The sequence below is a fragment of the Oncorhynchus gorbuscha genome, unplaced genomic scaffold (assembly GCF_021184085.1).
Source record: "Oncorhynchus gorbuscha isolate QuinsamMale2020 ecotype Even-year unplaced genomic scaffold, OgorEven_v1.0 Un_scaffold_601, whole genome shotgun sequence".
NCBI classification, from domain to species: domain Eukaryota; kingdom Metazoa; phylum Chordata; class Actinopteri; order Salmoniformes; family Salmonidae; genus Oncorhynchus; species Oncorhynchus gorbuscha.
Window position 1 is genome coordinate 395,232 of NW_025745438.1, and position 26,449 is coordinate 421,680.

A 26,449-nucleotide genomic window follows, 5' to 3' on the forward strand; every position below is an offset into this window, starting at 1 on the left:
AGTGAATAAAACAAACTTAGGGAGGAGGCTTCTAATGTTAACATGCATGAAACCAAGGCGTTCTCCCCCAGGACACACCTGCTTCCCCTCCTCCTCCCCACCCTCTCCTTATTTATAGCTTCATGTAAATAAGATGAGGGGGGGGGGGGTATGCAGGTGCCCAGAGAACTGAAACTGAGAATACGTCCCAAATGGCACTTTATTCCCTTTACAGTGCACTACTTTTGACAAGGGCCCTATAAAGAGCAATGGGCTCTAGTAAAACGTAGTGCACTACATTGGCATCCCCAGGCACTTCATATAGTTCATATAGGGGGGGGGGGCTGAGATACTCATTGTTCTACTATATCACTGACCTATATATAATGGAGGAGGGTAGAGGATATGTAGTGATTAATATAAACATCATGGATTATATAATGGAGGAGGGTAGAGGATATGTGGTGATTAATATAAACATCATGGATTATATAATGGAGGAGGGTAGAGGATATGTGGTGATTAATATAAACATCATGGATTATATAATGGAGGAGGAGTAGAGGATATGTGGTGATTAATATAAACATCATGGATTATATAATGGAGGAGGGTAGAGGATATGTGGTGATTAATATAAACATCATGGATTATATAATGGAGGAGGGTAGAGGATATGTGGTGATTAATATAAACATCATGGATTATATAATGGAGGAGGGTAGAGGATATGTGGTGATTAATATAAACATCATGGATTATATAATGGAGGAGGGTAGAGGATATGTGGTGATTAATATAAACATCATGGATTATATAATGGAGGAGGGTAGAGGATATGTGGTGATTAATATAAACATCATGGATTATATAATGGAGGAGGGTAGAGGATATGTGGTGATTAATATAAACATCATGGATTATATAATGGAGGAGGGTAGAGGATATGTGGTGATTAATATAAACATCATGGATTATATAATGGAGGAGGGTAGAGGATATGTGGTGATTAATATAAACATCATGGATTATATAATGGAGGAGGGTAGAGGATATGTGGTGATTAATATAAACATCATGGATTATATAATGGAGGAGGGTAGAGGATATGTGGTGATTAATATAAACATCATGGATTATATAATGGAGGAGGGTAGAGGATATGTGGTGATTAATATAAACATCATGGATTATATAATGGAGGGTAGAGGATATGTGGTGATTAATATAAACATCATGGATTATATAATGGAGGAGGGTAGAGGATATGTATGTCATGCCGGTGAAAGAGGACCCAAAAGCGACTTGGCGAAAACAGAGTCTTTAATCCAGTAAAGTAAATACAAACAAAAAACACAACTTTCACTCGAAATGACGAGGACAAACTGGAGACTCGATCTTGAACAGCAGGTGAATAGCAGGTTGCCTCGGGAAGGCACTTGAACCAGACAGACTCAGACACCTGCTCACCACGCAGCATCTGAGGAAAACACGACACGACAGGGCGATACACAAACACAGCACGGTGAATTCTAGACAAGGAACCGACAGGACAGGAACGGAACACAAAGGAAGAAATAGGGACTCTAATCAGGGGAAAGGATCGGGAACAGGTGTGGGAAGACTAAATGATTGATTAGGGGAATAGGAACAGCTGGGAGCAGGAACGGAACGATAGAGAGAAGAGAGAGCGAGAGAGTGAGAGAGGGAGGGGGAGAGAGAGGGATAGAAAGAGGGAAAGAACCTAATAAGACCAGCAGAGGGAAACGAATAGAATGGGAAGCACAGGGACAAGACAAGATAATAAATGACAAAACATGACAGTACCCCCCACTCACCGAGCGCCTCCTGGCGCACTCGAGGAGGAATCCTGGCGGCAACGGAGGAAATCATCAATGAGTGAACGGTCCAGCACGTCCCGAGACGGAACCCAACTCCTCTCCTCAGGACCGTAACCCTCCCAATCCACTAAGTATTGGTGACCCCGTCCCCGAGAACGCATGTCCATGATCTTATGTACCTTGTAAATAGGTGCGCTCTCGACAAGGACGGGAGGGGGGAGGGAGAAGACGAACGGGGTGCGAAGAAAGGGCTTGACACAGGAGACATGGAAGACAGGATGGACGCGACGAAGATGTCGCGGAAGAAGCAGTCGCACAGCGACAGGATTGACGACCTGGGAGACACGGAACGGACCAATGAACCGCGGAGTCAACTTACGAGAAGCTGTCGTAAGAGGAAGGTTGCGAGTGGAAAGCCACACTCTCTGGCCGCAACAATACCTTGGACTCTTAATCCTGCGTTTATTGGCGGCTCTCACAGTCTGTGCCCTGTAACGGCAAAGTGCAGACCTCACCCTCCTCCAGGTGCGCTCACAACGTTGGACAAACGCTTGAGCGGAGGGAACGCTGGACTCGGCAAGCTGGGATGAGAACAGAGGAGGCTGGTAACCCAGACTACTCTGAAACGGAGATAACCCGGTAGCAGACGAAGGAAGCGAATTGTGAGCGTATTCTGCCCAGGGGAGCTGTTCTGCCCAAGACGCAGGGTTTCTGAAAGAAAGGCTGCGTAGTATGCGACCAATCGTCTGATTGGCCCTCTCTGCTTGACCGTTAGACTGGGGATGAAACCCGGAAGAGAGACTGACGGACGCACCAATCAAACGACAGAACTCCCTCCAAAACTGTGACGTGAATTGCGGGCCTCTGTCTGAAACGGCGTCTAACGGGAGGCCATGAATTCTGAATACATTCTCGATAATGATTTGTGCCGTCTCCTTAGCGGAAGGAAGTTTAGCGAGGGGAATGAAATGTGCCGCCTTAGAGAACCTATCGACAACCGTAAGAATCACAGTCTTCCCCGCAGACAAAGGCAGACCGGTAATGAAGTCTAGGGCGATGTGAGACCATGGTCGAGAAGGAATGGGGAGCGGTCTGAGACGACCGGCAGGAGGAGAGTTACCCGACTTAGTCTGCGCGCAGTCCGAACAAGCAGCCACGAAACGGCGCGTGTCACGCTCCTGAGTCGGCCACCAAAAGCGCTGGCGAATAGACGCAAGAGTGCCTCGAACACCGGGATGACCAGCTAACTTGGCAGAGTGAGCCCACTGAAGAACAGCCAGACGAGTGGAAACAGGAACGAAAAGGAGGTTACTAGGACAAGCGCGCGGCGACGCAGTGTGCGTGAGTGCTTGCTTAACCTGTCTTTCAATTCCCCAGACTGTTAACCCGACAACACGCCCATAAGGAAGAATCCCCTCGGGATCAGTAGAAGCCACAGAAGAACTAAACAGACGGGATAAGGCATCAGGCTTGGTGTTCTTGCTACCCGGACGGTAAGAAATCACAAACTCGAAACGAGCGAAAAACAACGCCCAACGAGCTTGACGGGCATTAAGTCGTTTGGCAGAACGGATGTACTCAAGGTTCTTATGGTCTGTCCAAACGACAAAGGAACGGTCGCCCCCTCCAACCACTGTCGCCATTCGCCTAGGGCTAAGCGGATGGCGAGCAGTTCACGGTTACCCACATCATAGTTGCGCTCAGATGGCGACAGGCGATGAGAAAAATAAGCGCAAGGATGAACCTTATCGTCAGACTGGAAGCGCTGGGATAGAATGGCTCCCACGCCTACCTCTGAAGCGTCAACCTCGACAATGAATTGTCTAGTGACGTCAGGAGTAACGAGATAGGAGCGGACGTAAAACGTTCTTTTAGAAGATCAAAAGCTCCCTGGGCGGAACCGGACCACTTAAAACACGTCTTGACAGAAGTAAGAGCTGTGAGAGGGGCAGCAACTTGACCGAAATTACGAATGAAACGCCGATAGAAATTAGCGAAACCTAAAAAGCGCTGCAACTCGACACGTGACCTTGGAACGGGCCAATCACTGACAGCTTGGACCTTAGCGGAATCCATCTGAATGCCTTCAGCGGAAATAACGGAACCGAGAAAAGTAACGGAGGAGACATGAAAAGAGCACTTCTCAGACTTTACGTAGAGACAATTCTCTAAAAGGCGCTGTAGAACACGTCGAACGTGCTGAACATGAATCTCGAGTGACGGAGAAAAAATCAGGATATCGTCAAGATAGACAAAAACAAAGATGTTCAGCATGTCTCTCAGAACATCATTAACTAATGCCTGAAAAACAGCTGGCGCATTGGCGAGACCAAACGGCAGAACCCGGTACTCAAAATGCCCTAACGGAGTGTTAAACGCCGTTTTCCACTCGTCCCCCTCTCTGATGCGCACGAGATGGTAAGCGTTACGAAGGTCCAACTTAGTAAAGCACCTGGCTCCCTGCAGAATCTCGAAGGCTGATGACATAAGGGAAGCGGATAACGATTCTTAACCGTTATGTCATTCAGCCCTCGATAATCCACGCAGGGGCGCAGAGTACCGTCCTTCTTCTTAACAAAAAGAACCCCGCCCCGGCCGGAGAGGAAGAAGGCACTATGGTACCGGCGTCAAGAGACACAGACAAATAATCCTCGAGAGCCTTACGTTCGGGAGCCGACAGAGAGTATAGTCTACCCCGAGGAGGAGTGGTCCCCGGAAGGAGATCAATACTACAATCATACGACCGGTGAGGAGGAAGGGAGTTGGCTCGGGACCGACTGAAGACCGTGCGCAGATCATGATATTCCTCCGGCACTCCTGTCAAATCGCCAGGTTCCTCCTGAGAAGTAGGGACAGAAGAAACGGGAGGGATGGCAGACATTAAACACTTCACATGACAAGAAACGTTCCAGGATAGGATAGAATTACTAGACCAATTAATAGAAGGATTATGACATACTAGCCAGGGATGACCCAAAACAACAGGTGTAAACGGTGAACGAAAAATCAAAAAAGAAATAGTCTCACTGTGGTTACCAGATACTGTGAGGGTTAAAGGTAGTGTCTCAAATCTGATACTGGGAAGATGACTACCATCTAAGGCGAACATGGGCGTAGGCTTCTCTAACTCTCTGAAAGGAATGTCATGTTTCCGAACCCATGCTTCGTCCATGAAACAACCCTCAGCCCCAGAGTCTATCAAGGCACTACATGTAGCACCCGAACCGGTCCAGCGTAGATGGACCGACAAAGTAGTACAGGATTTTGATGGAGAGACTTGAGTAGTTGCGCTCACCTGTAGCCCTCCGCTTACAGATGAGCTCTGGCTTTTACTGGACATGAATTGTGATCCTCCGTTCCCTCTCCTTAGTCGAGATGCGAATCCCTCCCAGCTGCATGGGCTCAGACTCTGAGCCAGAGGAGGGAGATGGTTGCGATGCGGAGCAGGGAAACACCGTTGATGCGAGCTCTCTTCCACGAGCCCGGTGACGAAGATCTACCCGTCGTTCTATGCGGATGGCGAGAGCAATCAAAGAGTCCACATCTGAAGGAACCTCCCGGGAGAGAATCTCATCCTTAACCACTGCGTGGAGTCCCTCCAGAAAACGAGCGAGCAGCGCCGGCTCGTTCCACTCACTAGAGGCAGCAAGAGTGCGAAACTCAATAGAATAATCCGTTATGGACCGTTCACCTTGGCATAAGGAAGCCAGGGCCCTAGAAGCCTCCCTACCAAAAACTGAACGGTCAAAAACCCGAATCATCTCCTCTTTAAAGTTCTGGAACTTGTTAGAGCAATCAGCCCTTGCCTCCCAGATAGCTGTGCCCCATTCTCGAGCCCGGCCAGTAAGGAGTGAAATGACGTAAGCAACCCGAGCTCTCTCTCTAGAGTATGTGTTGGGTTGGAGAGAGAACACAATCTCACACTGCGTGAGAAAGGAGCGGCACTCAGTGGGCTGCCCGGAGTAGCAAGGTGGGTTATTAACCCTAGGTTCTGGAGGCTCGGCAGGCCAGGAAGTAACAGGTGGCACGAGACGTAGACTCTGGAACTGTCCAGAGAGGTCGGAAACCTGAGCGGCCAGGTTCTCCACGGCATGGCGAGCAGCAGACAATTCCTGCTCGTGTCTGCCGAGCATGGCTCCTTGGATCTCGACGGCAGTGTAACGAGCGTCTGAAGTCGCTGGGTCCATTCCTTGGTCGGTTCCTTCTGTCATGCCGGTGAAAGAGGACCCAAAAGCGACTTGGCGAAAACAGAGTCTTTAATCCAGTAAAGTAAATACAAACAAAAAACACAACTTTCACTCGAAATGACGAGGACAAACTGGAGACTCGATCTTGAACAGCAGGTGAACAGCAGGTTGCCTCGGGAAGGCACTTGAACCAGACAGACTCAGACACCTGCTCACCACGCAGCATCTGAGGAAAACACGACACGACAGGGCGATACACAAACACAGCACGGTGAATTCTAGACAAGGAACCGACAGGACAGGAACGGAACACAAAGGAAGAAATAGGGACTCTAATCAGGGGAAAGGATCGGGAACAGGTGTGGGAAGACTAAATGATTGATTAGGGGAATAGGAACAGCTGGGAGCAGGAACGGAACGATAGAGAGAAGAGAGAGCGAGAGAGGGAGGGGGAGAGAGAGGGATAGAAAGAGGGAAAGAACCTAATAAGACCAGCAGAGGGAAACGAATAGAATGGGAAGCACAGGGACAAGACAAGATAATAAATGACAAAACATGACAATGTAGTGATTAATATAAACATCATGGATTATATAATGGAGGAGGGTAGAGGATATGTGGTGATTAATATAAACATCATGGATTATATAATGGAGGAGGGTAGAGGATATGTGGTGATTAATATAAACATCATGGATTATATAATGGAGGAGGGTAGAGGATATGTAGTGATTAATATAAACATCATGGATTATATAATGGAGGAGGGTAGAGGATATGTGGTGATTAATATAAACATAATGGATTATATAATGGAGGAGGGTAGAGGATATGTGGTGATTAATATAAACATAATGGATTATATAATGGAGGAGGGTAGAGGATATGTGGTGATTAATATAAACATCATGGATTATATAATGGAGGATATAAACATAATGCATTATATAATGAAGCTGTGATGAGGGTAGATGATGGTGCAGAGTCAAAAGCAGAACCAATAGATTTGAGTTAGTTTATCATACTGGCCCTTTACTTAAGTAGTTGGGACACATTTAGAGTGACTTGTGAGAGTAGCTGGTGATTGGTTAATTGCAGAGGCCCCTCCCTCTAGTTATCCATGGCTTGGTGATAGGTTAACTGCTGAGGCCCCTCCCCCTGATCCTCCCTGGCTGTCTCCTTATAGGTGGGTCCTGCAGCCTCTCCTCTCCTCACACTCCAACCCTGCTCATCTCTCAGCTGGACAGTAAGGGCCGTTCACACCACACTGACAACATGCTGGGGACACTCTGCACTCTCTTCACTGCTCTAACATGTAAGGATTTACTGTTCGTTCATTCTGATTCTAAAGAATTCAAAAGAAATTGTACATTCATGTATGATAACATGTCGTAAAATATGTGTTTAATTCCCACAGATGTCAGTTGCCAGAAAGCAGTGACGCAGACACCTTCAGTACTGACTGTCAGTACAAAGGGGACTGCCACTTTACACTGTGACATCACCAAAGATGAAGGTTATTATGTAATCTGGTATAAGCAGGTTCCAGGAGGAGCTCCTCAGTATGTGTTAAAGTATTACCATAGTTGGAGTAGCTCTACCTCTTCCTCTCCTGACAAATATGGATCTGGTTTCTCCTCTGATCGTTTCACATCTAAAGCCACGTCTAATAAGGATTATCAGTTTATAATCAGTAATGTGGAGGAGACAGACTCAGCAGTGTATTACTGTCAGACTCGAAATGACTCTCCTTTTGCGCTCGTATCACAGTGATATACACCATGACAAAAACCTCCTACACTCACTTCTGCTTTATGCATAGCAGAGGGGTGAACTCTAAGAAACAGCTGTTGAAGTTGGTCAGTGATTATTACAACAATAATTACATGTCACAATGGGAGATCTGGGAATGGAAGAACCATCCATCCCTGCATGTCACAATGGGAGATCTGGGAATGGAATAACCATCCATCCCTGCATGTCACAATGGGAGATCTGGGAATGGAAGAACCATCCATCTCTGCATGTCACAATGGGAGATCTGGGAATGGAAGAACCATCCATCTCTGCATGTCAACAAGATTATAAGAAGACATCGTCTGAAAGGAAATGAATGTTCTCTTTCTTGTTGTGATCATCATCATCATCATCATCATCATCATCATCATCATCATCATCATCATCATCATCATCACAACCAACATCATCATCATATCAAGACTGAATCATATGGATAGTACTTTAACTCATGGATTTGTATTTGTATTTAAGGTATTTGTATTTATTATGGATCCCCATTAGCTCTTCCTGGGGTCCGGCAAAATTAAGGAAGTTATTTGCCTTATGTAGCCCCGCCCACTTGACCCAGTTCCATTCGAACGCGATTGTGTTTGTATTTCCGTTTTGAACTACCTTCAATGCTAGCGAATTACCTCAGAGCGGTGGCTGGCTAATAATTAAAAAACGTGCATCATTAACACATTTTAACAAATAAACAAAAACAAAACATGGCTTACATTTGGGAACACACACAAATGGCTCTTCGGAGGTCGGATGGTATCACCGTACCCCATCCATCCATGATAAATAATTTGGTGGATGAAATGACGTATGGGGACAATTTGAATGACTTGGTGCTCTCCTTGGGAGCGGATGGTTCCACTATGAAAAAGGACTATCAGTACCTCCACGGTGGTAAGGTGGGCCGAGTTCTTCTTCACCAGGAGGAGGGAAAAGGATTGGTCATTTTTGAAGGCCGATGTTGAGCCCAGCCAATCAATCAGCTCCTACCACCCTGCTTGGGAACTTGTATCCAACAAAGGATCAGTAGAGACGGCTGGATGTCCTTGCATCGCTGGCCTTGGAAAGTCATGCAGCCTCCATTTTGTGGAAGCAGGTAAATAAGTCACTTGCATTTCAGTTTACATGTGTTGTGGTGACAGTTACTATAATCCATAGGCTAACTTTATGACACAGTTCTCAGATGATATCTATGATCATTCTCAGCGTTCCTTGCTCTTGTAATTGATGCATTTACGTTGCTCCTTTTATAAATGAAAGTGCGCAATACTGCCTTATCTAGACACAGAATGATAAAAGAGTCAGGCTTAACATAGCAGTTAGACCCAACGTTTTGTTGGATGAAAGCTGAATGATTTATTATTATTGTAACGTTGTGGATCAACAGAACTGCCGTGTTAATGTGGGGAATCAGTAAGTATCCTGTCAAATCTCATGTTGGGGAAGCAAGGCAGGTTTATGGAGTCCAGGTGAGGAGGGGATAACCTTTATATTTACATTTATAAACATGTCAGCATCACATTTCTTTAGTGTTATTAGTCTTTAGTGTTATTGTTTTTTTTCTGGGTGAATAAGGTTTGTAAAATATCATTGTGGTTGGGGGTAATGCCTAAAGAATGGTAAGTATAAGTGGCCTCATCTCATTGGAAACAATAGCAAGGTAAGTTTATGATGAAACTTGCATGTGTTTTGATTAAGTTGATCACATAGTCCTCAGTCACGCAATTGTTAATAATGGGATTTTCTCTGAATGTCTTTTTGTAACAAACATTCTATCACAGGTGCAGAATGTGGTGCCCAGTGGGCTAACTGGCATAACCTGCACAGATAAGCAGCGACAATGGAATGCAGGGACTCAGAGGAACCTTGAGCCAAAGCGGATAAACAGCATTGACTTCACACACCACAAGGCCAGTGACCAACATGCAGAAAAGCGTCCAGAATGTCCACCCCTGCCTCCCACCCCTGCCTCCCACGCCTGTATTCCACTCAAATGAGTAATTGAGACACCTGATTGAGACGCCTGAGACACCTGAATCTGCCCGTGGGGAGTCTGCTCTGTAAGTGTTAATGCTGAACCAACAATAATATCACAGCCAGTAGCATTCCAGGTAGAATTGGACTGAAATGAAAATGTATTTATGGCTGTACCATTTTAATGTATTTGAACTGATGTGTGTCTCTTCTGTTCAATGCTTTCTAACTTCATATAATACCTTAATATAGATTCTCTACTCTTTCCCAGCCACATGGAGAGCATGTAAATTACAACTGCCGGAAATGCCTGTTCTTCTGCAATGAATTGGTGAAACTTGACCCAACCCAGTCGACTGCTTTGGAACAGATCCCAAAGGAGCAGAGTGCCTCACACTTGTGGCAGGACTCAATGAAGTTTCGAGTTACTGCAAGCTCAGCCAAGAAGGTCCCCGTCAGGGACTCCACCAACCCTGATCAAATCAAATCAAATCCAGGAGCATCTGATATCCCAAAGTGCTGTACAGAAACCCAGCCAAAACCCCAAACAGCAAACAATGCAGGTGAAAAGCCTGGCTAGGAAAAACTCCAGAAAGGCCAAAACCTAAAGAAACCTAGAGAGGAACCGGGCTATGGCCTCCTCAGCCCAGTGGTTATAAAGAACATGAGCAAGATGGCCAAATGTTCATAAATGACCCAGTGGTCAAAAATAATAAGGCAGAACAGTTGAAACTGGCCTCAGCAGCCCAGTGGTGGACTAAAAGATATCATGTCAGGTAGTCCTGGGGCACGGCCTCTCAGGTCCCAGTGGTGAAAAGATAATGAAATGAGCTGATGGCCTTCCAGCCCTGGTGGAGATAAAGATAATGAAGATGTTCAAATGTTCATAAATGACCAGCCCATGGTGGAATGTAAAGAACAGTTGAAACTGAGCAGATGGCCTTCCAGGTGGACAGGGTGTAAAGATAATCCTGAATGAGTCTGGGCCCAGGCCTTCCAGCCCAGTGGTGGGGAAAGATCAATGAAATGAGTCCTGGGGCATGGTTCTAGGGCTCTCCTCAACCCAGTGGTGTAAAGATAATGAGCTTAGATTTACACAGGCCAGGAGAAGTACTCAGATAAACCCAGTGGTGTAAAGATAAATGAGGCTGAGACAGGAGGGGTGAGCTGATGGCCTTCCAGCCCAGTGGTATAAAGATAAAGAGCTGATGGCCCAGGAGCATCTGGATCCCAGTCCAGTGGTGGGAAAGATAATGAGCTGATGGCCTCCCAGTCCAGTGGTGTAAAGATAATGAGCTGATGGCCTCCCAGCCCAGTGGTGTAAAGATAATGAAATGAGCTGATGGCCTTCCAGCCCAGTGGTGTAAAGATAATGAGCTGATGGCCTCCCAGTCCAGTGGTGTAAAGATAATGAGCTGATGGCCTCCCAGTCCAGTGGTGTAAAGATAATGAGCTGATGGCCTCCCAGTCCAGTGGTGTAAAGATAATGAGCTGATGGCCTTCCAGCCCAGTGGTGTAAAGATAATGAGCTGATGGCCTTCCAGCCCAGTGGTGTAAAGATAATGAGCTGATGGCCTCCCAGCCCAGTGGTGTAAAGATAATGAGCTGATGGCCTCCCAACCCAGTGGTGTAAAGATAATGAGCTGATGGCCTCCCAGCCCAGTGGTGTAAAGATAATGAGCTGATGGCCTCCCAACCCAGTGGTGTAAAGATAATAAGCTGATGGCCTCCCAACCCAGTGGTGTAAAGATAATGAGCTGATGGCCTCCCAGCCCAGTGGTGTAAAGATAATGAGCTGATGGCCTCCCAGCCCAGTGGTGTAAAGATAATGAGCTGATGGCCTCCCAACCCAGTGGTGTAAAGATAATAAGCTGATGGCCTCCCAACCCAGTGGTGTAAAGATAATGAGCTGATGGCCTCTCAGCCCAGTGGTGTAAAGATAATGAGCTGATGGCCTCCCAGCCCAGTGGTGTAAAGATAATGAGCTGATGGCCTCCCAACCCAGTTTTGTAAAGATAATGAGCTGATGGCCTCCCAACCCAGTGGTGTAAAGATAAGATGGAGTAAAGTAGCAGAGGGGATGGAGGACGGAGGGATGTGGAGTGGAAAGAGGAATCCTTGGAGACAAGAAGCAGAAACAGAAAGGAAAAGATGAGTCGTTCCACGAAGAGTTTCCTTTGATATTTTAAGGTGAAATTGTGCACCAATATCGAATGTTAAAAGCCTGTTATATTAAATGAAGTGCCCTTTAATATAGACCACATGGAAAATGTAATAAATCAGATTTTTTATCGGAATAAAGACGTGCTAAACTGCCAAAATGCAGCACTTTGACATGTTCCTCTGAGATTTTAACACTTAATCCACAAATGTCTTTAAGTTTCAACATCATTGTCAAGCCTTAGTTATTTTGTTGCTTTGACAAACAACTGACTAGGTTTCCCCCTTAATTATTTATGTGATTAGTGATTCATTTACATCTGTCCCCCATTTTAAGGTCAACTCTGTGACCTGCTCCCGTTCCCCTCCCTGTTGCTAGAAGGTGCCAGGCTCTCCAGCATTAGGCACTCCTGCCACCATCATTTACGCTGCTTGTCCAGCGCCCGTGCCTCGGCCGGCCCGTCAGGATCGCCCAGGTGCTACGCCGAGTGGCGCCCCTAGAGAGGGGAGGGGGGGTACTGTCACACCTGCTCCCTTTCCCCTCCCTGTTGCTAGAAGGTGCCAGGCTCTCCAGCATTAGGCACACCTGCCACCTTCATTACGCACACCTGCCACCTTCATTACGCACACCTGCCACCTTCATTACGCACACCTGCCTTTCCACCGTCACGTGCATCAGCGATTATTGGACTCACCTGGACTCAATCACCTCTGTCATTACCTCCCCTATATATGTGTGGTTCCTCGCTCTATTCCCTGCTGCAGCATTCATTGTCATATGTCCTTGTTTACCCGGTGCTGACGCTGGTCCTGGTTTGTTACCTGTCTGTTCCGTATTAAATGTCAACTCCCCGTACCTGCTTCTCATCTACATCGTCGGTCCTTACAGTGAGCAGAACTCTCGTTTTAAAGGTCTCAGCGATATGATGTAGATACAGAAAGTAAACAGCTTAGTGGGTCAATTCTCACAACATCTAAGAGCGTTGAAGTGCAAATCTCAACCCCTCCGCTCTTTTGATGCCCTGGCTACCACGCTGTACACAGTGTGAAGTGTACCCGTGCACATGCGTAGATACTGTGTGTGAGAGTGAAATGTTGCATCTCGCCCATCTCAATATCTCCGGCGTTGCTTGTGGCAACATCATTTTGCTGAGTCTACCTTTAATTAACATGGGGAAACTATTCTTTTTTAAATCGATTTTTCAAAAGAAACATTGAACATCTAATAGTCAAATCATATTGCAAAAGCAGGTGAGCTGGTTCTACTCTTCTTGGAAATGTTGTGGTGGAAAGCTGAGCAGATTGTGTATAATGTAGATAAGATATAAATGTTTTAACAATAAATACAACATTTTGAAGTTTGCATTCAATTCCTACTCCCTTTTGCACACAACAAGCTTCCACTCCCAGCTCTCACAGGGGGATTCATGGCTTATTTAAGAAGAAATCATCAACCCTGTTACTTTATTTGACACTTACTAGGCATTTGTTATATTACTTTCTATATTTAACCTCTTGAGATGGAAAAACACGTTGTTTATGAAGGAGAATATGAGCTATTTGTGACAAAATCGAAGAAATGCTTTACCAAGTTACACTTTTCAATAGGCACCGAATTGGTGGAACGGACCAAATGCTGGGCGGAGAGAGAGAAGCATTCAAGTATTTCAGACTAGAACGCTGAGCTCTATTTTACCTTAGGATGCAGGAATGACAGCTCAATGTTTAGAGAGTTAGAAGCTGTCATTATTACATGGTATAAACTGTTCTCTGTTATTAACATTACATGTTGGACTCAGTATCATTTCAGCAGTAATATCTACTGTATAGGTCTGACCTTCACTTAGTCTTTCATCATTAAACTATGACCTTGTAAGATTCAACTCAATAGTAGGAAGGTGTTCTTAATGTTTTGTACACTCAGTGTAGCGAGGCGTCATGCTACGGTGTTTCACATTCTGCATCAGTGATCAGAATAGAGTCTGCAGTTCTGTTAATGTCCACCAGAGGAGGACAAAGTGCCACCAATAATGACTCAGGTTATACCTACATTAAAGCAGGCACAGTTTGGCGCCAGTCAGACCACTGGTTTTAGTCCCACCTAGTCTCGCGGAGCCTTCCTTCCGTACTAACCCAGAAAAAACTGGTGGTTTCATGTCTACTATCTCTAGTTAGCAGAGTCATTCACCAGGGACGTGTTCTAGATCTGACACTGAGTTACAGGCAGTGATGTGTTGTTCCCCTTCTCCCCCAGGACACCTGCTTCCCCTCCTCCTCTCCTTATTTATAGCTTCATGTAAATTAAGAGGTTATTTTATCTCCTCTCAGAACTGTGTGGGGGAGGGGGTGGGGTGTGGGGTGGGTAAGATACCTCATCAATATGTTCGCCCCGTGTAGATCTAGTATAGGATATTAAACTACAGTTATGATTTGATGGAGGTAGAATATGAGTCAGTGATGAAGACGCGCAATGAGAGAAGCTGGTGATTGGTTAACTGTAGAGGCCCCTCCCTCTAGTCCTCTTTGGCTTGGTGATTGGGGTGGCAGGATAGCCTCGTGGTTAGAGTGTTGGACTAGTAACCAAAAGGTTGCAAGTTCAAATCCCTGAGCTGACAAGGTACAAATCTGTCGTTCTGCCCCTGAACAGGCAGTTAACCCACTGTTCCTAGGCTGTCATTGAAAGTAAGAATTTGTTCGTAACTGACTTGCCTAGTTAAATAAAGGTTTATAATTGTAGAGGTCACTCCCTCTGGTCCTCCCTGGCTTGGTGATAGGTTAACTGTAGAGGCCCCTCCCTCTGGTCCCCCATGTCTGTCTCCTTATAGGTGGGTCCTACAGCCTCTCCTCTCCTCACACTCCAACCCTGCTCATCTCTCAGCTGGACAGTAAGGGCCGTTCACCTCACACTGACAACATGCTGGGGACACTCTGCACTCTCATCACTGCTCTAACATGTAAGGATTTACTGTTCGTTCAATCTGAATCCAAAAACATTGTCAATTAAATTTTACATTCATGTTTGATTAAATGTCTTTCATTGTGTTTAATTCCCACAGATGTCAGTTGCCAGAAAGCAGTGACGCAGACACCTTCAGTACTGACTGTCAGTACAAAGGGGACTGCCACTTTTCACTGTGACATCACCAAAGATGAAGGTTATTATGTAATCTGGTATAAACAGGTTCCAGGAGGAGCTCCTCAGTATGTGTTAAGGTTTTACCGTACTCACTCCTCTCCTAATGAATATGGATCTGGTTTCTCCTCTGATCGTTTCACATCTAAAGCCACGTCTAATAAGGATTATCAGTTTATAATCAGTAATGTGGAGGAGACAGACTCAGCAGTGTATTACTGTCAGACATGGGACAACTCTGTTAAAGAGATCGTATCACAGTGATATACACCATGACAAAAACCTCCCCACCAAACACACTCACTTCTGCTTTCACATGTTCTGAATATAGACACTAACTGAATGTCAAGTCATCCTGAACCAGTGTGTCTTCAGTAGGAGAACATTCCATGCTTGTGTTTTACACAAAACCCTTCACACATTTACTAGAATGTTGTCATTAACAATTACACCTAGTTGTCACAAAGCATGAATGATAAAGTGATATTCCAGAAGGTTCCGTCCTAACAGAAGACTCCATGTATCAGATAACCTCCATGATAGTCAGTCCCCTGGTTTACAGTAGAGACATATTACATCAACAGTCATTTAGTGATGTACTGTTCGTTCAGAACCCCACTATCAGGTCTAGATTATATTATTATAATTTTATTATCTATATTATGACATGGTGATATAAATTAACTAACATAAATGAGAAGAAGCAGAATACTGATCTTTACAATGCAACAAAACAAATCCAATATGTTTATGAGATAGTCTTCTCTTAAATATATATATTTTTTATAGTTTAATAGTGACTCTAATTGAAATGTATGTCACAGTTATGAAAATATGGGATACATCCAGTTATTATTTATAAATCTGTCTGTTGGTCTTGTGAAGACCCAGATACAGTTAGTTTGAGAGTAGATCGTGATTGGTTAACTGTAGAGGCCCCTCCTTCTGGTCCTCCCTGGCTTGGTGATTGGTTAACTGTAGGGGCCCCTCCTTCTGGTCCTTCCTGGCTTACATTTACATTTACATTTAAGTCATTTAGCAGACGCTCTTATCCAGAGCGACTTACAAATTGGTGCATTCACCTTATGACATCCAGTGGAACAGTCACTTTACAATAGTGCATCTAAATCTTTTAAGGGGGGGGGTGAGAAGGATTACTTTATCCTATCCTAGGTATTCCTTAAAGAGGTGGGGTTTCAGGTGTCTCTGGAAGGTGGTGATTGACTCCGCTGTCCTGGCGTCGTGAGGGAGTTTGTTCCACCATTGGGGGGCCAGAGCAGCGAACAGTTTGGTGATTGGTGATTGGTTAACTATAGAGGCCCCTCCCCCTGATCCTCCCTGTCTATAGGTGGGTCCTGCAGCCTCTCCTCTCCTCACACTCCAACCCTGCTCATCTCTCAGCTGGACAGTAAGGGCCGTTCACACCACACTGACAACATGCTGGGGACACTCTGCACTCTCTTCACTGCTGTAACATGTAAGGAGTCTGACTTCCTGGAGGTTTTACTTCCTGGTTTATTAATAATGAGTCTGTATGTTTCTCTTTACTACATGTCATCTTCTTATTTCCCAGGTGTCAGTGGTGTGACTGTGGTGACACAGAAGCCTCCTGTTGTGACGGTGAGGAAAGGAGAGACTGCCTCTCTGGACTGTAACCTGGGGACTGTTGATAATAGACGGCCACTCTGGACTGTAACCTGGGGACTGTTGATAATAGAGACGGCCACTCTGGACTGTAACCTGGGGACTGTTGATAATAGAGACGGCCAATCTGGACTGTAACCTGGGGACTGTTGATGATAGAGACCACCATTATGGACTGTAACCTGGGGACTGTTGATGATAGAGACCACCATTATGGACTGTAACCCGGGGACTGTTGATGATAGAGACCACCATTATGGACTGTAACCTGGGGACTGTTGATAATAGAGACGACCACTCTGGACTGTAACCTGGGGACTGTTGATAATAGAGACGAACACTCTGGACTGTAACCTGGGGACGGTTGATAATAGAGACGAACACTCTGGACTGTAACCTGGGGACTGTTGATAATAGAGACGAACACTCTGGACTGTAACCTGGGGACTGTTGATAATAGAGACGAACACTCTGGACTGTAACCTGGGGACTGTTGATAATAGAGACGAACACTCTGGACTGTAACCTGGGGACTGTTGATAATAGAGACAGACACTCTGGACTGTAACCTGGGGACTGTTGATAATAGAGACAACACTCTGGACTGTAACCTGGGGACTGTTGATAATAGAGACGAACACTCTGGACTGTAACCTGGGGACTGTTGATAATAGAGACGACCACTCTGGACTGTAACCTGGGGACTGTTGATAATAGAGACGAACACTCTGGACTGTAACCTGGGGACTGTTGATAATAGAGACGAACACTCTGGACTGTAACCTGGGGACTGTTGATAATAGAGACGAACACTCTGGACTGTAACCTGGGGACTGTTGATAATAGAGACGAACACTCTGGACTGTAACCTGGGGACTGTTGATAATAGAGACAGACACTCTGGACTGTAACCTGGGGACTGTTGATAATAGAGACGAACACTCTGGACTGTAACCTGGGGACTGTTGATAATAGAGACGAACACTCTGGACTGTAACCTGGGGACTGTTGATAATAGAGACAGACACTCTGGACTGTAAACTGGGGACTGTTGATAATAGAGACGAACACTCTGGACTGTAACCTGGGGACTGTTGATAATAGAGACGAACACTCTGGACTGTAACCTGGGGACTGTTGATAATAGAGACGAACACTCTGGACTGTAACCTGGGGACTGTTGATAATAGAGACAAACACTCTGGACTGTAACCTGGGGACTGTTGATAATAGAGACGAACACTCTGGACTGTAACCTGGGGACTGTTGATAATAGAGACGAACACTCTGGACTGTAACCTGGGGACTGTTGATAATAGAGACGAACACTCTGGACTGTAACCTGGGGACTGTTGATAATAGAGACGACCACTCTGGACTGTAACCTGGGGACTGTTGATAATAGAGACGACCACTCTGGACTGTAACCTGGGGACTGTTGATAATAGAGACGAACACTCTGGACTGTAACCTGGGGACTGTTGATAATAGAGACAGACACTCTGGACTGTAAACTGGGGACTGTTGATAATAGAGACGAACACTCTGGACTGTAACCTGGGGACTGTTGATAATAGAGACGAACACTCTGGACTGTAACCTGGGGACTGTTGATAATAGAGACGAACACTCTGGACTGTAACCTGGGGACTGTTGATAATAGAGACAGACCACTCTGGACTGTAACCTGGGGACTGTTGATAATAGAGACGAACACTCTGGACTGTAACCTGGGGACTGTTGATAATAGAGACGAACACTCTGGACTGTAACCTGGGGACTGTTGATAATAGAGACGAACACTCTGGACTGTAACCTGGGGACTGTTGATAATAGAGACGACCACTCTGGACTGTAACCTGGGGACTGTTGATAATAGAGACGACCACTCTGGACTGTAACCTGGGGACTGTTGATAATAGAGACAAACACTTGTCGTGGAAGATTCAGAATTTGTTGGTAACATATTGTAAGATGTTTTATATTCATCAAATGTGTGTAAGTTACTTCTCATCAGAATGGTATTTTTGTATAATACTGTGGCGGGGTTGCAGTTATCTGTTCTATGTCAAGACTAAGTTGTATGGGCCACAGAGAGGGGAGAGGTCAAAGTGTCATCATGTGTAAACATATCTTTTACTCCCTACCTTTTTCTAGTGGGGAAAGGAGGGTGGCAGTGTCTGGAATCATTCTCCTGCTCCCTTTTATCTTAACCTATAGCCTCACTCTCCTCTCCGTGAGCTTGTCCAGGTTTGGTTGTATTTAGAGTTGGTTGTATCTAAATGACAATTTGATATATGCCTGTTGATATGGAGGATTGGTTTATGGTTCTGAGTTTGAGAGAGGAGACAAAGCTGAACAATGAATTATGCCGATGCTGTTTTATCCTGTGTATCTTTGCTATAAAGGATCCCATTTTGCCGTTGTGGGGGGACTCTCAACTTTTCATTAGAGATACTGAACTGTTGAAAGTCAAAATGCTATATAGCTCATATAATTAAAGATGGACTTTGATAACTAACTCTGACTTACTTGTGTGTGTGGTTTGCTCCCATGATTTGGTAAATAGAGGAAATTTCGTCGACACACTATGGACTGTAACCTGGGGACTGTTGATGACAGAGATGGCCACTATGGACTGTAACCTGGGGACTGTTGATGACAGAGATGGCCACTATGGACTGTAACCTGGGGACTGTTGATGACAGAGATGGCCACTATGGACTGTAACCTGGGGACTGTTGATGACAGAGATGGCCACTATGGACTGTAACCTGGGGACTGTTGATGACAGAGATGGCCACTATGGACTGTAACCTGGGGACTGTTGATGACAGAGATGGCCACTATGGACTGTAACCTGGGGACTGTTGATGACAGAGATGGCCACTATGGACTGTAACCTGGGGACTGTTGATAATATTACTGGTTGGTATTAACAGGTTCCAGGAGGAGTCCCTCAGAACGTGTTAATGTGGTACCAGACTGGTTGGAGATCTGTAGAATATGGTTCTGGTTTCTTCTCTCCTAAATTCACATCTAATCATCAGTCTAAATCAGATTATTTTTTGATTATTAACAATGTGGAGGAGACAGACTCATCAGTGTATTACTGTCAGACTCAAAATGACTCTCCTATCACAGTCATATACACCATGACAAAACCTCCTCCCCAAATACACTCACTTCTGCTTCATGCGTGGGAGAGGGGTGAACTCTAAGAAACAGCAGTTGATCAGTGATTATTATAACATTATATACAAGACACAATGGGAGATCTGGAAATGGAAGAACCATCCATTACTACAGGTCAAAAAGATTATAAGAAGACATCGTCTGAAAGGAAACTGATGTTGACTCTCTTGTTGTGATCATCATCATCATCATCATCAGGTCAATACTGCATCATATGGATATTGCTTTAACTGATGGATTTAAAAGGACCAGACAGAAACAGCAGAATATGATGCTACACTCTATTCTGTTACTTCATAGAGAGAAACTCTAGAAAAGCCTGAGATGTTTGTAGAGAGATTGCAGCTCTGTCTGAATGGGATGTTTCAGTTCCTGTCCTCTCAGTAGAGAGAGTGAAGCTCTGTCTGAATGGGATGTTTCAGTTCCTGTCCTCTCAGTAGAGAGAGTGAAGCTCTGTCTGAATGGGATATTTCAGTTCCTGTCCTCTCAGTAGAGAGAGTGAAGCTCTGTCTGAATGGGATGTTTCAGTTCCTGTCCTCAGTAGAGAGAGTGAAGCTCTGTCTGAATGGGATGTTTCAGTTCCTGTCCTCTCAGTAGAGAGAGTGAAGCTCTGTCTGAATGGGATGTTTCAGTTCCTGTCCTCTCAGTAGAGAGAGTGAAGCTCTGTCTGAATGGGATGTTTCAGTTCCTGTCCTCAGTAGAGAGAGTGAAGCTCTGTCTGAATGGGATGTTTCAGTTCCTGTCCTTTCAGTAGAGAGAGTGAAGCTCTGTCTGAATGGGATGTTTCAGTTCCTGTCCTCTCAGTAGAGAGAGTGAAGCTCTGTCTGAATGGGATGTTTCAGTTCCTGTCCTCAGTAGAGAGAGTGAATCTCTCTCTGTCTGAATGGGATGTTTCAGTTCCTGTCCTCTCAGTAGAGAGAGTGAAGCTCTGTCTAAATGGAATGTTTCAGTTCCTGTCCTCAGTAGAGAGAGTGAAGCTCTGTCTGAATGGGATGTTTCAGTTCCTGTCCTCTCAGTAGAGAGAGTGAAGCTCTGTCTGAATGGGATGTTTCAGTTCCTGTCCTCAGTAGAGAGAGTGAAGCTCTGTCTGAATGGGATGTTACAGTTCCTGTCCTCAGTAGAGAGAGTGAAACTCTGTCTGAATGGGATGTTTCAGTTCCTGTCCTCAGTAGAGAGAGTGAAGCTCTGTCTGAATGGGATGTTTCAGTTCCTGGCCTCTCAGTAGAGAGAGTGAAGCTCTGTCTGAATGGGATGTTTCAGTTCCTGTCCTCTCAGTAGAGAGAGTGAAGCTCTGTCTGAATGGGATGTTTCAGTTCCTGTCCTCTCAGTAGAGAGAGTGAAGCTCTGTCTGAATGGGATGTTTCAGTTCCTGTCCTCTCAGTAGAGAGAGTGAAGCTCTGTCTGAATGGGATGTTTCAGTTCCTGTCCTCAGTAGAGAGAGTGAAGCTCTGTCTGAATGGGATGTTTCAGTTCCTGTCCTCTCAGTAGAGAGAGTGAAGCTCTGTCTGAATGGGATGTTTCAGTTCCTGTCCTCTCAGTAGAGAGAGTGAAGCTCTGTCTAAATGGAATGTTTCAGTTCCTGTCCTCAGTAGAGAGAGTGAAGCTCTGTCTGAATGGGATGTTTCAGTTCCTGTCCTCTCAGTAGAGAGAGTGAAGCTCTGTCTGAATGGGATGTTTCAGTTCCTGTCCTCAGTAGAGAGAGTGAAGCTCTGTCTGAATGGGATGTTTCAGTTCCTGTCCTCTCAGTAGAGAGAGTGAAGCTCTGTCTGAATGGGATGTTTCAGTTCCTGTCCTCTCAGTAGAGAGAGTGAAGCTCTGTCTAAATGGAATGTTTCAGTTCCTGTCCTCAGTAGAGAGAGTGAAGCTCTGTCTGAATGGGATGTTTCAGTTCCTGTCCTCTCAGTAGAGAGAGTGAAGCTCTGTCTGAATGGGATGTTTCAGTTCCTGTCCTCTCAGTAGAGAGAGTGAAGCTCTGTCTGAATGGGATGTTTCAGTTCCTGTCCTCAGTAGAGAGAGTGAAGCTCTGTCTGAATGGGATGTTTCAGTTCCTGTCCTCTCAGTAGAGAGAGTGAAGCTCTGTCTGAATGGGATGTTTCAGTTCCTGTCCTCAGTAGAGAGAGTGAAGCTCTGTCTGAATGGGATGTTTCAGTTCCTGTCCTCAGTAGAGAGAGTGAAGCTCTGTCTGAATGGGATGTTTCAGTTCCTGTCCTCAGTAGAGAGAGTGAAGCTCTGTCTGAATGGGATGTTTCAGTTCCTGTCCTCAGTAGAGAGAGTGAAGCTCTGTCTGAATGGGATGTTTCAGTTCCTGTCCTCAGTAGAGAGAGTGAAGCTCTGTCTGAATGGGATGTTTCAGTTCCTGTCCTCTAGTGAGAGTGTAAGCTCTGTCTGAATGGGATGTTTCAGTTCCTGTCCTCAGTAGAGAGAGTGAAGCTCTGTCTGAATGGGATGTTTCAGTTCCTGTCCTCAGTAGAGAGAGTGAAGCTCTGTCTGAATGGGATGTTTCAGTTCCTGTCCTCAGTAGAGAGAGTGAAGCTCTGTCTTTTTTATTTTTTTATTTTTATTTGTATTTTATTTTTACAGGGACAGTGCACATTAATCAACGTTTCAGTAAAAGTGCTGGTTTTAGCCAGCCGGCTAATTTTCAACCGCAGTCCCTGGGCAGGTTATTAAAAACAATTACAATATAGACAATAGCACCATAGAACAAGCAAGACATAGCATACAGACAGAGCAACATAGAACAAAAAGCAGCAAAACAAAATTCATAAAAGCAACAAAGTGTTTCCACACCTCACAAGCTACAGACAACAGACAACATGGAAAGCGGCAACACACAGCTAGGGACCATGTTCACAAATCTGATTGACCTTTAGCCAGGTCTTCAAGCATTTTGTGAAAGTGTGATATGTGGTGCAGTTATGTGTGTCTGATGGCAGTGTATTCCAGACATGGGAAGCTCTCACAGAGAATGCAGATTTACTAAAGGTGCTTTTCCTTAGGGGAACTATACAGTCACCTCTCATGGCAGACCTTGTGGATCTGCTGCCATATGTCTGGGTTTTCTGTTTAACAAAAATATTGAGTGGAGGGGGAGCCAGGCCATTAAGGATCTTGAATACAAGACATGCGTCGGTGTATTGCACAAGATTTTCCCAACTCAATGGGATGTCTTAATGGGATGTTTCAGTTCCTGTCCTCTCAGTAGAGAGAGTAAAGCTCTGTCTGTATGGGATGTTTCAGTTCCTGTCCTCTCAGTAGAGAGAGTGAAGCTCTGTCTGAATAGGATGTTTCAGTTCCAGTCCTCTCAGTAGAGAGAGTGAAGCTCTGTCTGAATAGGATGTTTCAGTTCCTGTCCTCTCAGTAGAGAGAGTGAAGCTCTGTCTGAATAGGATGGTTCAGTTCCTGTCCTCTCAGTAGAGAGAGTGAAGCTCTGTCTGAATGGGATGGTTCAGTTCCTGTCCTCTCAGTAGAGAGAGTAAAGCTCTGTCTGAATGGGATGTTTCAGTTCCTGTCCTCTCAGTAGAGAGAGTAAAGCTCTGTCTGAATGGGATGGTTCAGTTCCTGTCCTCTCAGTAGAGAGAGTGATGCTCTGTCTGAATGGGATGTTTCAGTTCCTGTCCTCTCAGTAGAGAGAGTAAAGCTCTGTCTGAATGGGATGTTTCAGTTCCTGTCCTCTCAGTAGAGAGAGTGAAGCTCTGTCTGAATGGGATGTTTCAGTTCCTGTCCTCAGTAGAGAGAGTGAAGCTCTGTCTGAATGGGATGTTTCAGTTCCTGTCCTCTCAGTAGAGAGAGTGAAGCTCTGTCTGAATGGGATGTTTCAGTTCCTGTCCTCTCAGTAGAGAGAGTAAAGCTCTGTCTGAATGGGATGTTTCAGTTCCTGTCCTCTCAGTAGAGAGAGTGAAGCTCTGTCTGAATGGGATGTTTCAGTTCCTGTCCTCTCAGTAGAGAGAGTGAAGCTCTGTCTGAATGGGATGTTTCAGTTCCTGTCCTCAGTAGAGAGAGTGAAGCTCTGTCTGAATGGGATGGTTCAGTTCCTGTCCTCTCAGTAGAGAGAGTGAAGCTCTGTCTGAATGGGATGTTTCAGTTCCTGTCCTCTCAGTAGAGAGAGTAAAGCTCTGTCTGAATGGGATGTTTCAGTTCCTGTCCTCAGTAGAGAGAGTGAATCTCTGTCTGAATGGGATGTTTCAGTTCCTGTCCTCAGTAGAGAGAGTAAAGCTCTGTCTGAATGGGATGGTTCAGTTCCTGTCCTCTCAGTAGAGAGAGTGAAGCTCTGTCTGAATGGGATGGTTCAGTTCCTGTCCTCTCAGTAGAGAGTGAGGAGGTTATTGTACGGCTGTGTAAACAAACTGAATCACTGTGGTATTCGGACCAGGAACCAAGCTCATTGTCACTGGTGAGTTCCCTTTATTTAACCTTATATTTTTGTATTCAAGGCTTTTTGTAAAACGTAATAGTTAATAGAGTTACATATTTAACATTATATTCTTCTTTCATATTTATTTAGTGTAATTAACCTACTTTGTGGACTAATTATCAAGAGTCATGAACACCATGTGACATCTTCATAGCCTACAGTACATCTGAAGTTGTTGATTTCACATTTAAACTTAAAACACATGATGGACTATTTGACCATGTAGGTTACTGCTGTCACTTCACAACAATACTCATGTATAATGTCTCATACAATAATCATCTATTTACTCAGAGGTAGATTTGGATGTGAAGTCAAAATAAAGTTGTATCAACCTTTAAGGTATTGGTCCGACGTTTTATTAAATAATGATAAAACCATGTATATGGTAGTTACACAATGTTGCTACATGATTCATTACATTGCAGGCTACGACATTACAGTTGGTAACTCTGTTTCCTGGGCGACTAGTAGTAGGATGTATGTTTGATTGTATCCCTCATTCAGCACATCTGACTACTTGATTATGTTTAAACGTAGAGATCTGAACTCATTATCCACTTGTACAGAAATCTGCTTCACCTCTGAAAAGTCACATATGGAGAGTTACTTAGGAAGTTTAAAACTAAAGACCAGGTACAAACAGAGATTTGTGAGTAACATGTAACAATATAATTACATGGTTGTATTGCCTTTTAATTTATAAGGCCAGAATGTTAATTGTTTGTATCCTTTGAGAAAATGTTGTACTGTTTATTCTACAGTATAATCACACAACCCCGTTTCATTCTACTAATTTATCAAATGATTTTGCGTAATATTTATTCTGCTCATTCCATTGGTCCAGACTCTATCCTCCCTCCGCCTGTCTTGACCATCCTCCCTCCGTCCAGCGATGAGTTGAAGTCCAGCAAAGTCACCCTGGTGTGTCTGGCCAGTCAGATGGCCATGGGCTACGCTGATGTCAGCTGGACAGCGGGAGGGAATCCGGTCACCGGTGGCATCGCAACGAGTGGCCCGGTACCGCAAGCCGACAAGACGTTCCAGCTCAGCAGCTGTCTGACCGTTGACACGTCAGAATGGAACCAGGACAAAGTGTTCTCATGTAAAGTCACCGCGGGATCTAAGTTCGCTGAGAAAGACATCAAGAAGTCTGAATGCAGCACTGAGTAGCCTGAGAACCATTGTAATGTCCATTTGATTTTCTACATCACTTTTCAAGATATTGTTAATGCATTAGAAGTTTAACCTGCATATTTACATTATGTTCCATAAAATATAAATAGCTAATCACACTGATATCATAGGCTATATGATAAGTGGACTTGTTATATTTGAAATGGGTTGTTTTGCAGATGATTAATAGAGGAATAGTTAGAGCTTTGCTGTATTGTGGATATTAAATAAAGAACATTCTAAAGAACACGTGTTTGTATTGGAGCATGTTGATGAGCATCAGTGTTAGCAGCTCTACATGAGGTGGAGTTTAACTGAACTCAAATAGAGCATTCTGCTCTCTGACTTTAGTCCAGATCCAGAAATAGTTGATGTAGATATCCAGGATGCAGGGCAGGTTTACTGTAATGTTAATGAATAACCAGAGAAGGACCACAAGTTTAGTTTATATTAAAACTTCACATTATTGAACTTCATTAGTATGATATGATTGTTTTATAAACTGGGTTGTTCAAGCCCTGAATGCTGATTGGCTGACAGCCGCGGTATACTGTATCAGACCGCATACCAAAACATTTATGTGTACTGCTTTAATTACGTTGGTAACCAGTTTATAATCGCAATAAGGCACCTCTGGGGGTTGTGGTATATTGCCGATATAATATGGCTAAGGGCTGTATCCAGGCACTCCGCAATTCGTCATAAATAAGAACAGCCCTTAGCTGTGGTATATCAGCCATATACCATACCCCCTCAGGACCTTATTGCGTAAATATTAGACCATTCTGAAAGTACTTCTTTAATTATAATCCATATCTAGCTGAAAAAAACTGTTGATTTGTAAAGAATCATGTGATTGGGGATCGCAATATTTCCTGTACAATATTTGCCTGTACTATTTCACTGTATGATGAATTAAAACAACAGTACAATAACATAATATATT

The 26,449-nt window shown here is 44.6% G+C and overlaps 1 protein-coding gene and 2 long non-coding RNA genes across 4 annotated transcripts; all 3 read left to right on the forward strand.

Moving 5' to 3' along the window:
• Positions 1-7,229: 7,229 nt before the first annotated feature.
• On the forward strand, positions 7,230-25,750 carry LOC124019023 (immunoglobulin lambda-1 light chain-like). Of its 2 annotated transcripts, none has more exons than XM_046334376.1 (4): positions 7,230-7,322; positions 7,425-7,768; positions 24,273-24,306; positions 25,175-25,750. In XM_046334376.1, the coding sequence occupies exons 1-4, from the start codon at positions 7,283-7,285 to the stop codon at positions 25,498-25,500; spliced, it is 744 nt and encodes a 247-aa protein (XP_046190332.1). In that variant the 5' UTR covers positions 7,230-7,282; the 3' UTR covers positions 25,501-25,750. The 2 variants fall into 2 exon arrangements, with proteins under 2 accessions (XP_046190332.1, XP_046190333.1); XM_046334377.1 differs by lacking the exons at positions 7,230-7,322; positions 7,425-7,768 and adding exons at positions 14,738-14,895; positions 14,998-15,326.
• On the forward strand, positions 7,777-10,268 carry LOC124019026. The gene is made up of 3 exons (XR_006835723.1): positions 7,777-8,903; positions 9,195-9,867; positions 10,053-10,268. It is a non-coding gene; the product is annotated as an uncharacterized LOC124019026 (long non-coding RNA).
• Positions 11,016-13,299, forward strand: LOC124019027. The gene is made up of 2 exons (XR_006835724.1): positions 11,016-11,971; positions 12,279-13,299. It is a non-coding gene; the product is annotated as an uncharacterized LOC124019027 (long non-coding RNA).
• Positions 25,751-26,449: the final 699 nt, after the last annotated feature.

What these genes read in the sequence shown, in the direction of transcription:
- LOC124019023 (XM_046334376.1), top strand. Translation starts at nt 7,283, where the DNA reads ATGCTGGGGACACTCTGCACTCTCTTCACTGCTCTAACAT. An exon ending in TCTCTTCACTGCTCTAACAT is followed by an intron (nt 7,323 to 7,424) that starts GTAAGGATTTAC and finishes TAATTCCCACAG; the next exon opens with ATGTCAGTTGCCAGAAAGCA. An exon ending in AACCAAGCTCATTGTCACTG is followed by an intron (nt 24,307 to 25,174) that starts GTGAGTTCCCTT and finishes CCATTGGTCCAG; the next exon opens with ACTCTATCCTCCCTCCGCCT.